General features: G+C 40.4%; 1 protein-coding gene across 1 annotated transcript in view; it reads right to left on the bottom strand.

The window, feature by feature from the left end:
• fryl (furry homolog, like) overlaps nucleotides 1-12,747 on the bottom strand; it is a 74,805-nt gene that overhangs the window by 55,087 nt on the left and 6,971 nt on the right. Inside the window, 7 exon segments of the mRNA XM_032526454.1 lie at nucleotides 1-15; nucleotides 310-389; nucleotides 1,178-1,274; nucleotides 1,402-1,438; nucleotides 1,441-1,539; nucleotides 2,711-2,768; nucleotides 3,182-3,390. The exon segment at nucleotides 1-15 is cut by the window's left edge and continues 13 nt beyond it. Of these exon segments, the coding sequence (XP_032382345.1) occupies nucleotides 1-15; nucleotides 310-389; nucleotides 1,178-1,274; nucleotides 1,402-1,438; nucleotides 1,441-1,539; nucleotides 2,711-2,768; nucleotides 3,182-3,390 (595 nt within the window).

The following is a 12,747-nucleotide window of genomic DNA, read 5'->3' as shown; positions in this document are numbered from 1 at the left end:
TTGGGGCCACAGTACCTGTCAATTGAAGTATATTTCATCAAGTCTTAAACAAATACATATCTTTTTTTATGCGGAAGACATTGTTTTCTATGACACATAACACACAACAAAACAACAATGCACAAAACTGAACATGTGTTTTTACTTAAGTGTCATTAACGATAGTTTATGTTGACACAATGACCATAGAGCCAGACTACTTAAAGAGACAAAGATATAAATGACTGCAAAGCCAAACCCACAAGTGAGAGCGCCACAGTAGAGTGTATATCGTAACACTGGTTTATCTGTGTGCTTCTGCTTACTTACCCCTCTTTGTGTTTAAAGTGCTTGAATGCCAGGTTTAGAACTTCGTGTACTAGAACATCTGGCACTGGATGAAGAGGAATCTGTGACGTAAACATTGAATCATTGGTCTTATTAGAAGCATTGATAGTGTTCATTCTTTCTCTTTGCTACCATTCATTACCCTCCCTACAGGAGCCAAGCCAAGGACAACTTAGCTCTGGTCTCCAGGGATTGGCTTTCAGTTCAGAATGTTGCATAGACTTGGATAGTCCACTTTAGAAACATAGCTGGGAGTTGGTCTGTTGCCATGTGTTTATTTACTGTGTTCCCCTGCTGGAAAGGCCTCACTAACACTGCAGTTAATTTGTGTACCACAGAAAATAAGTAAATAAAGTACAATCCTGTAAAATACTGTATAATGACTTTATTTGATATAGCACTTTTTAAAGACAAAGTCACAAAGTGCTTCACATGATAAACAACACTTTTATTAGTCAGCAGTTTGCAAGAAAGACAATTAAAACCCTCACCAGTGGTGAATGCTGCACTGGCAGTTAAGGATAGCTAAATATTTCAATGATTGGTAGCGATAAAAAGGTGAAAAAAAACCTCAACAAATGTATAAACTATTCTATTTGAAATTAAATCAGAAATCAAATGTAGTGCAAAACCATGCACCTGTTTTGCAACTAGGAAGGTAAACTGTACCAATGCGGTTTGACTGAATAGCCTACTCATTATGACTTTATTGATTAGATAATGTCAATATTAAGTCAAACAGTGCAATGCATTTGAGCTTGTGTATAGAGTCAACTGTCAACCCAACTGGCAATAACTTTTTGTAGGCAGTTTAAATCAGTAAACAAAAGCAGAGTGTCAGGTAGCTCACCTGTTTTAGAACTTCCACTGAAACTAAACAAAAAATGAAATCTATGGCTAAGTCCCTCCGTTCCAGAAGGTAATCTTTATCCCGGTGCTGTTCATCTCTAAAAAGCAGAACACAAGGAGATTTTGAGCAAATCTTAAAACTGACACAAAAAGTACTGACATACAAAATACAATCACTTATAAAAGGGAAGATGTCGTCGCAGGGAATGAAGATGAGCAGCTCACCCTTTGGACTTAGTACTAGAGCGAGGTCTGTACTCAGACTCGCTTCGTCAGTGCCACTCTGCCGCCGGTACCAGTCAAACAGTGTGCGCAGTAGGGAGGGTAAACAGTGTTCTGCTATTGAGCTCATAGACTTATTAACTGGAAAACAATAACATACAAATGTTAGATTGACTCAATATTACTAATAAACCTGATTTCCACCACATTATGGGCATTTTTATTCACAAATTAAATACTTATAGCTGTGAATTATGCGAATAAAAGATGAAATCACATACAGAATTGTTTCAATGGCTAAAAGTGGATATTCAATAACCGAGTAGGGCTAGTATAGATCAGAAGCTCTCTCAACAGTGGGTGACATGCAGTATGTAGCTATTGATTCCAACTGTTTATAGTTCAACTTTATTTGGCCCTGAAGGGCAATTGTTTTTGCAGCATAGAGTGCAACATAAAGCAAGCGTGAGTTAACACAGACTCAACTGTTGGGATGACATGTTGAACACATCAAAGTTCTGCTTATGAGCAGCTCCACAACACATTTCATCAAGGACGATGTAAGAATGTGCCTTTTAAACCTAGCACTGCATTTACAGGCTTGACAAATCTAATGTTACAGATTATCTATAATGATCGGTTTGTTGCTGTATAGTAACAGCTGTATTCTTGTGAGAAAGCAATAAATCCTATTACTAACGAGTAAATACAGAAAACACAAACGCAGCTCTTTAGACACTCAATTTCAAAATTCAGATTCCAGTGAATAGTTCAGACAATAAATAAAACATGAGAAAGGGTGGTCAGTTTGCATAAACTACTTTACTGTATGTATGTGTGTACATAAGGGCCAGTGCTGCATGATGAGGGAAGAGGATGATGGATGCTAGGCAGGAGAGTTATGCAACGGCTCCCTCTGCCCTTATGGCGCTGGGCAGATACACTACGGCACCCAGTGCTGATTTACTGCCGAGGATGACACAGCGATTCTACACTCTCACTTTTACACTCTCTATACCTATTTCCTCTCACTCACTCACAATAGGGACAGCTGGATGTATAGAACCATATCCTTGTTGGCTTTGTGTTGTGCTGAACAAAGCATTCCGTAGCAGGCAGGCCTATTGTTTAGAGTTCTGCACCAGCTACAGATGAGGGACTGGCGAGCCACTGAGTGGGTGGAGCTGGGGATTTAAATATTGCACACATATACAGAAGGTAGGAGAGGTCTGTTGTTGGCCCTGGGGAATTAGAATGTCACATTCACACACCCACATGTTTTTTTACCCTCAGGTCATTACTATGGCTGTACTGACCTGGTCAAATTGTGCATCTTCCCCTCTCTGGAGGGATCGGGACAGAGGTTTCTCCTGTTAGAGGGGTGAGAGAAAGAGATTAAAAGTAAGTGTGTTACTAACCCAGCAGAATTGATACAGGTTGCTGTCAATCAAGCAGCAGGTCTGGTGATGAGTGAGCAAGTGAAAGAGAACACTGAAGTTTTACTGTGAATTGAGTGAGGGAAAACTATCAGCAGAAAAGAACTGCGCTGAATCATAGGAATGAATGGAGAAACAGGCCAGTTAATCCAGTCTGTTCATCACAAACAATTTCATCATTAATGTAGATCATAAAGAGTATGTGCTTCTTCTGCTAGTTCCTCACACATCTTTCAGTCTATGGCAGTTAGTTGCAAAAGAAAGGAGGACACCTCAGCAGTGTCACATCATGTATTGAATTTCATTCCCTGTGCCGCTTGTAACTGTTTCCCCTGCGGTGGACTCACCAGTGGCTCAGCCATCACCATCTCGATCTTCTTCTCAGCCAGCACAGCAAACTCAGCAAATAGACTCTTGATGACAAACTCCCCGGGCTTGAGCTCGGGGTCAATGGTGATGCTCGACATGACGGCAACGTTGTGTTTCTCCCACAAGAGGGGAGTCACCGAGGAGGGGGCACGGCGTCTACTCACGCTGCTGCTGACTGGTGCAGAAGCTGCAGAGAGGGCGGAGGCTAAAGGTTAGGAAATCAACCGTGGGAGTCGAGGCAGCAAGGTCAAAGAACAACACTCTTGTAAAGTATGCAATGTCATGTGCTAGTTCTGATCCAAACAGGAGCACAGACACTTCCTAAAGAAGCAAATTAACTGAATTGATATGAGTGAAAGAGAGAGCGAGAGCAATATTCTAGTGCTGACTAGAGTAAACATACAACTTCCATTTCATTCCAAGCCTCCAATTATAAACTTTTCTAAATATAACCAGTAGGCTTAAATAACCTTAAAAACTAACATAATGATAATCGTAACTCCTATTAGAGCTATGTCATTACTTATCAAAATCAATTATAGAAACCTTAATTTCTGTGTTTTTGTCTAGATCTAGAGTAAGTGAGCATTATAGCCAGCTCCTTCAGCAATGTTCATCTGAAAGAACTGTACGGCCTTTCGTGGAAAAGGAGAAGTTTGACATTTTGAGAATTACCTTAATTCAATTTATTGCCAAGAGTTAGATTATAAGATTGATACCATTCTCATGTCTGTATGTTAAAAACAGTATGTAGCTAGCAACCTAAGCTAAGCTAAGGTTAGCACAAAGACTGGAAACAGCAAGCTTTCCATTTAATGAATGACTAAAGGCTAATAAGAGGCTGTTTCTCATTCCTGCTTAGCAAACAGATACTTCAATAAAAACAAATATCATAATGTGCATGATGGTGCTGACGATGGCCAGTTTAGCGTAAAAAAGAATATCCTGAAAGGCCTTTCTGGTTTGAAGATAGCAATACTAGCAACTTTCAGCTTCAGTCCTTAAACTTCTGATGAAGCCAGCTGCCGTTACTGAGAATGTAGAAACGGACTCAATGGACAGGGTGTTGTGACTTTGTCTTTTTGCACTACTTCTGCATTGACTGTTGTCATGGATGTGCAGTGTTTTTTCGGCGCATCTTCTAATTGTTCCTTAAATTTCATTTATTTCATCTCGTATTAAAGAAATTATGCGAATAAATACGAATAAATGCTTTGTTTGTTTGTTTATCCTTTTCTTTTTTATAAGTCAGAAAATTTCAAAAAGCCTAAAAGTACTGTATCAAATTGTCATACATTGAGCTGTGAGTAACCCACAAAGTAACAAATCATACCCTATGCTAAATGGATGGTACTGATTGTGATATTCCTACTGCATTTTGGATCACACACCACAACACACACCACACCACACACACACACACACACACACACACACACACACACACACACACACACAACACACAACACACACACAACACACAACCACACCCACACACACACACACCACACACAACACCACCAACACACACACCACACACACACACACACACACACACACACACCACACACAACACCCACACAACCCACACTTAAGTACTAGCAGAACATTATCAGATCAGTGGGTTTGGGTGCCTGCAATCTTAAAATAATGTACTTCGGTCAGTCTTGCCCACAAAAGGTCAACAAATGTTTACACGGCCAACCTAGTCAGGGTTTTTTAACATTTTTGTTCATTTTAGCACAGAAAACGTTTGATGCAAATGGAAATTAGTCACATGTAAATGTAAATGGACGCTTTTCTAGTCTTAACACCTACTCAAAGCATTTTTCCATAGAACATGAACCATTCACACACACACTCATACACTACCTTCATACATACAAATACATACAAAGGTACCAACACGCCTGGCTTTTAAAGGGAATGGGAGATGAAACTGATGGGTGATTGCATGTACGCATGTAGACTGGGAGAGTCATGTTCTTCGACTTCTCCAGGCTTTAACACCATCCAGCCTTCGCTCCTCAGAGTGAAGTGAGAGTGCCGGAGTGGACAACATCTGGCTGCATGGACTACGGACTACCCACCAACAGACCACAGTATGTGAGGTCCATCACTGTGTGTCTGACGTGGTGCACTGCAGCACAGGTGCCCCTCAGGGTACGGTGCTCTCCCCCCTTTTCACCCCCTACACCTCGGACTTCACACCACACCACCACTGCCACATCCAGAAGTTCTCTGATGACACAGCCGTTGTTGGTTGTGTCTCTGAGGGGAACGATCTGGAATACAGGTCGGTTATCAAGGACTTTGTCAGCTGGTGTGAGCTCAACAGCTTCAGCTTAACACCAGCAAGACAAAGGAGATGATAGTCGACTCAGGAGGAAACATCCCCCTTTCTCACCGGTGAGCATCCAGGGATTGGACATTGATGTAGTGGAGAGCTACAAATTCCTGGGTGGTTCACCTAAACAATAAACTGAACTGGACTGATAACACCCACACTCTACAAGAGGGCCAGAGTCGCCTCCATCTGCTGAGGAGACTCAGGTCCTTTGGAGTGTGTAGGACTCTCCTCAGGACCTTCTATGACTCTGTGGGTCTGCTCTGGCCTTGCCATCTACGCTGTGGTCTGTGGAGGGGGGGCAGCGCTCGGACCGGGACAGGAGCAGACTCAATAGACTGTCAGGAGAGCGAGCTCTGTCCTGGACTGTCCTCTGGACCCCATAGAGAAAGTAGGGGAGAGGATGGATGTGTCAAGCTGACATCCATCATGGACAACACCTCTCAACCCCCTACATGACACTGTGGGTCCCTGAGCAGCTCCTTCAGCAGCAGACTGATACACCCACGGTGTAGGAAGGAGAGGTACCGCAGGTCCTTCATCCGGCCGCTGTCAGACTCTACAACACCTGCACTACCTGATAGTGTTGTAGTTTCTCTTCCGTTTTTCTCCATCTACACACACACTTTCTGTTTATCTTTATATTGGTATTTATATTATTTTATTACAAGTACTTAACTTTTCATAATGGTCTTTTAGGTTAATATAATTTAATATGCTACCGACTCTTGCTTCTTTGCTCTAATTACACATTCAATTAATTTTAACGTCACTTACACCGCAATATTGTTTCCTTATCATGGCAACCGCACTTTAAATACCTTTTGTTTGACGGCATTTACTTACTCAGTCTACCATATTTCATGTGCTATTTCTTGCCTGTATTTCTTGCCTGTATTTCTCGCCTTGTATTTCTTTCGTGCTTACTTGTTTGTGTGTTATTGTTTTGTTTTTTTGCTGTTGCTGCTATGCTGCTACTTGTACACTACAGAATTTCCCCGTCGTGGGATAAATAAAGTATAATCTAATCTAATCTAAAACACAACTATGAATTAATGAATACACTTAGTACAACCCTCTTGAACCATGCGCCTAGCGCACGGACCCATTTTTGCCGTCAAACTAGCAAAAGTCGATTTGGGCACATCCTAAAACGTACATGTGCCATGCGCTTCAAGCCGTGCGCTTAGACCGTTAGGATAGGGCCCCTGGTGTTTAAGGCAGCGTAAGGCACTGGCTATTCTATTTTTGAGCTGAACGAATCACTCTTTGCAGGGTCTAGCGGTGCTCTTCGGTGCCGTTGTCCGTACCGGACAGTGATGTTCCCCGTCAGGATGTTCTTAATTATGCAAGAGTAGAAATTCCTCAGTATTCTGCCTCGCCTTTCTCACCACTGAGTCAGGAAGCTGTCCACCCTCGCCACAAAACTCCACACTGGGGTGCTCTACTGTTAAGGGTGAGGGTGGAAGAGCTGTGTCTGCCCACCCTCACCACCCGGGGTCTGATTATTAGGAAGTCAAGGATTCACATGCACAGTGAGGTGTTCAATCCCAGGTCCTTGAGCTTTGGGACAAGCCTGGTGGGAACTATGGTGGTAAACGTTGAAGTGTGGTTAGAGAGGATTACATGAATCCTAGGTAAAATGTCAACTGTGGCCAGTGTTGTAACAAATTGCGTTATTACTACAGCACAGTAGTAACAGGCATTTCTGAGATTTATCACACTACCATAATCTAGAGCCAACTGGGTCACATCCTGTACTGCTGTAGTAGAGGTGAAAAAGTACACCAATGGTTGATAAACATTTTTACAGCACCATTAAAACGTTACATTAAAAAAATTGATTAATTACACAGTTAAGTAAGAAAAAAGGCTTATTGTTTAGTGGTGAGGTTAGAAAAAAAATTAACTGGAAAAGTGAATGTCCACAAAGCTCCTTCAGCAGTATTTTGACTAGCTTCCTGAAAAACATGCATCTAGGGTCACAAAGAGAACCCAGAGCTCTGGATATTTGCATGTGGCACAGATCATTTCGTCATTATATTCAAATAGTATAAGCAAATCTGAAGGATGTTGGAGTTTAGGGGGATGGCAGAGAAGTAGAGTCCACAGTTACGTATGGATGTAATGTTCAGGTATCTACATACAGTATACGTTTGGCCAAGTAGGGTAAATACTAAATCCAGTCATTATGTACAACATCATACAGACAGACATAATAACTTTAAATGCAATGAAGTTTATTACACTTAATTCACTTACAACTGTTAAATCTGGGGGTTTTAATGAATAAAAAAAAAGTGCACAAACAATAAGGTAGGTGCACAAACAATAAATTACTTTAAAAGGCACTATAGTACCAGCTCCGTATGAGTTGCTATTTACCAATAAAATGAAATGCATGAAAATTGCATTATCACCATGAAATGTTTGTCTAAGTACTTGCTTAGACAGCCAAGTGGTTCTCTCTTCAAATGAACAAGGCTTCATAACTTTCAAAAGTTCTTTTGAGATTTATAATACAGCTGGGACACAACTTCCAGTCCACAATGGTTCCAGTCCAGCCAAGTTGACAGCCAATAGTAAACTGACCCTTTACCTCATTCCCTCCCAGGAAAAGCCTTGTTCCGTTTCTTCCTGCTTTTCACAGAAACCCTCATGATGCATTCTTAGTAGTCTGAAAGCCATTGAGGAGCAAAAGTGCAGGAAAATGAATATGTTCATCCGCTAAGGAAGCTATTCTGTATGACTAAATTATGCAAATTATGCTGAACATGTCACATACTAGTATGCATGTATAGTATGTACACTGATCAAAAAGCTAAGCCCCTAAAGGCTCACTCACTAGAAAAGATACTGTCTTAGTTTCAGACTACTCTGATTCTACATACTCTGGTTAACAAACTGTCAGAGATATGTATAGATATTCATGTATAGGTGTCAATATTATATTAGAATTGAATAAATAAAAGGGTCATTCAAAAATGTTTTTGGTATTATAAATTGCTATTTACACAAATCTACCTGGGCTGCAACAAGCAATTCTTCTAATTCATAATCAATTATTGCCTCAGTTAACTTGCTAATGCAAAAAGGGAAAAACAAACTTACCACTACTTTTAGTCAATAGGTAGAATTAGTTATTTAAATAACTTAACTTAATACTTCAATATTCCCCATCAAAAACCTACGATCATGACCAAAGTATGCCTTAGAGTAGACCATTTGTTCCAACATTTAAACAAAAACGACCCTTCCTCCCCCACCCCTCTACCTCCCTAAATACAAATAATTATAACATGGAAATCTTTTAAACCATACTGTAATTTAACTGTTATGATTAAAACAATCAGAAATGAATAGTCATACTGTTTTGTATAGAGTAAATTAAAGTGTGTGTGTGTGTGTGTGTGTGTGTGTGTGTGTGTGTGTGTGTGTGTGTGTGTGTGTGTGTGTGTGTGTGTGTGTGTGTGTGTGTGTAGGGGGTGTCCAGTGTGGTAGCAAGCTGTGTTGTGGTTGTGTTGTCCAGCAGCACAGAGAGCCTTTCAAGCATTTCCCTCTTTGTTTACTGTGCTGCACCAACACCCCCAATGATGTCACATAGCCAGCTCCTAATATCCAATCAGTGAAGGGTTCTCTACCCCCTCCATCCTGCTTTTCTCCCCAACCCCGGGCCAGCTAGGTTGTTGACTGGTTTACACAAATGAATACCCCAACACTGTACTTCCAGTTAACAAAACAAGAAAAAAACAAGGCATCCTTTTCTGGCCCAAGTCTCTGCATTAGCCCTCCCTCGTTCTCTCTTTCTCTCAAAGACATGCCAGTCATTTGTGGCATGCCAAACTATGAATCTCTTTCAAAGCTGACCCCACTGCACAAATCTTTGCAAGTTAACTTCTCACTGTTTTAAGCCAGGAAATGTACTGGCTGATACTCTAGTGACTCCCTTATAAACCTATGGACTTTTTCCTTTTCCTATTCAAATCTTAATGCAAAAAGTTCAAATGTGCTTTGCTAATATGTAAAAAAAAAAAAGAAAGCTTGTATTTTGATTACAATGGATTTTTCGGGCTGAATATAGCCTACTGTTAGACGTCATTAGTGCTGTATTCACAATATTTAAAATTAGATGGGTTTAAAGAACTGAAACATGCCTTTGTTCTAGAGGTTCTCAAGGCTGTGCCCTAAACTGAGAAACAAATGACCTTTCACTGGTTTTGATTAAGCAATTGTTCAGAGTTGTTCTTCCTCATTGTATATCTTCATCAAGTCCTCTGCCAAAATACAGTTGATCTGTGTTCTTAGCCTGAAAAACTTGAGATTTGCTGCCCTAAAGAACAAGGATACCTTAGCGATTCAGAACAACCTAAAAGATGGCCAGTAGTGGAAAAACAGTTCTTATAGAAAGAACTGACAAGCTGCTACTGCAGTATAAGAAAATGCCTTATGTTTTGTTAAGAGAGGCATATAACCCCCACTCTGCCAGAGTTTCATGGCTGTGCCTAAGAAATGGAGCACCCCGCAGGATTACACAACTATTAGAACAGTGACTCCACCTTGTCAGTTAAAATAAAACCCTCCCAAATGCCTGCTCACTTCCCTTGTCAGGACAACCAGAAACAACAGCACTACACACACACATATTGTTGGAATGCTGGAAGTGTGTGCCTATTTTTTTTTTTTTAAAGAGAAAGACAAAGGAGTACCAATGTTTACATGGTGTGGCAGTGCCAATTTTGCTAATGTGTCTCAACTTGCTCAGTCTCTACTTTACTCTTCTCCAAATATGACAGAATCCAAAAACTACAGATCAAAACTGTACAGTGTAACAGGGATACACAGAGGATAGATGAAGTAACAAACATGCATGCTCCATAGTGAATCAAAAAATATTTAACAAACTATGACCTCACCACATGTATTGTTGCTGAAAATAACTTAGGACAAGTTTAACAACAACAACAACGTAAAACATTCAACATTTTTTGTATTCATCACATAAGGGTGCAAGCATCTCAAATACAATACGGATGTAAGTTAAAGCAGGACAGCTTAGAGAGGGTTTCCTGAAATTAGGCCCTCTTTGTTTGAGGCCCAATAAAAAAAAATGGCAACCAGCACAGGATAGGGGAGAGATGGGTGAGGGGGGGGGGCCAGTAATCAGAAAGAGGGAGAAATGGAAGAAAGCGTTTACTCAACAGGTGGATGTTGTAATGCTCAGCTAACAGCAAATTGTGTAATGTCATGTGCAGACCCTTTTCCAATGGCAGGGATCAGATGTTTTACAGTGCAAACACTTTCACACATTACTTTCATTTCCCAATTATGTTTAATCTTGAGGGACAGACGTGTGCTGGAACAACCACTCTCCCTCCATGTTTTTTGGGGGGGGTAATGGTCGCCAAGTTCAAAACAGAGGTCTCTATGCGTTTGTGAGAAATGGTTCTTATTTCAAAATAAAATAAATCCCTGTAACTTAACAGTATCTGGTAATAAACTGAGCAAGGATCAGGGTAAATCACAAGGCAAACTATAGGCAAATATGTTCAAACTTACATTCCCACCTAGGTGCAAATAAGGAGGCTCTTATTTGCATGACCTGCATACATTTGGACTGTGGGGGGGGGAAACCAGAGCGCCTGGAGCAATCTGACGCAGAGACAATGTTGCCAAGAACATGCAAATTCTTAACAGAAAAGCTCCAGACCAGAGACCTTTTTGATTCAGTCCATGCCACTGAGCTACTTTTCTGCTTTACAGTGTACAGTAAGTAAGTATTGTACACTACTTCAGCTCCACTTTTTAGATAATTTTAGTCCCACTACATTCCTGAAGCTGCTCTTAGCTTAGTTGTTATTCTATACTTTTAAATATGTACATTGGGATAATTTCAGCTACTAGACTTGAGTGCCGCATTGTGCACTGTTGACCAACTCGCTGTTAACATTAAACAACTGGGTTTGTTCTCTGGGTTCAAGTTTTACCAACAACATGATGGTCCAAAATAGCCAGCTCATTCAATCCGTATATGGCCTATGAAAGACATTGGTAGCAGAGTGGTTACAGCACATGCTACAAAGCCCAATTACAATGAAGTTAGACGTTGTGTAAAACATAAATTAAAACAGAATAAAATGATTTGCAAATGCTTTCCAACCTCCATTCAATTGAATACACTACAGATACTGGATATTTAATGTTCAAACTAATACCCTTTGTTTTTTTATTGCAAATATTGACTCATTTTGAATTTGATGCCTGCAAAACGTTCCAAAAAAGCTGGGACAGGGGCAACAAACGAGTGGGAAAGTTGAGGAATGCTCAAAAACAACTGTTTGGAACATTCCACAGGTGAACAGGTTAATTAGTCAGGCCTGGGTATAACAAGCAGCATCCCCAAAAGGCTCAGTGGTTCTCAAGCAAGAATGGGGCGAGGTTCACCACTTTGTGAACTACTGCGTAAGCAAATAGGCCAACAGTTTAAGAATAACGTTTCACAATGTACAATTGCAAGGAATTTAGAATGGTGATAGTTTACTTTTCTTTCAAGCAGCCAAAAGGTTTTAGCGTCAACGTTGCAACGTCCTGACTATCACACATGCACATCACGATGTAGACAAAACCAAATATTGTGCAGCCCTAATACCCACATCACAGGTTTAATTCTAGCCAGGGACCTTTGTTGCATGTCATACCCCCTCTCTCTCCTCCCATTTTTTGGCGTTCTTTTATTTCCAGCAGCCTGCTTAACAGCTATAAAACGTTGTGCGAAACCATGCTAAAATAACAGCATACCTCTATAACTGGTTGGATTAAAATCTGAATGCCATTACAAATTTGTAAATTTCATAGTATCCATTGTATAGCCCAACCATCCCTCAAGACAATGGAGCAGTGACTTATTCATTTGGCTTTATTAATAATAAAAATGACAGATTTTGTTGCATATGAAAAACGTTGAAGCTAAACACATTGCACCTGTTCTCTAAGAACTGATTACCGTATATTAAAAGAATACATGTCATAGAAACAAACTAAATCTCCGATGATTGCTCCCAGATTAAAATCCATTTATCATTCTATATGGTAATCTGTAATCATGCTGCTCATATTCAAAGCAAACGTTAAAACATCCATATCTAGAACAAACTTGTATGGCACGTTTCCAACCGCTATCTGTATGTGTGTGTGTGTGTG

The sequence above is a fragment of the Etheostoma spectabile genome, chromosome 9 (assembly GCF_008692095.1).
Source record: "Etheostoma spectabile isolate EspeVRDwgs_2016 chromosome 9, UIUC_Espe_1.0, whole genome shotgun sequence".
Lineage (NCBI taxonomy): Eukaryota > Metazoa > Chordata > Actinopteri > Perciformes > Percidae > Etheostoma > Etheostoma spectabile.
Note: the sequence above shows the minus strand (reverse complement) of the source record. Positions and strands in the feature narration are given on the sequence as shown.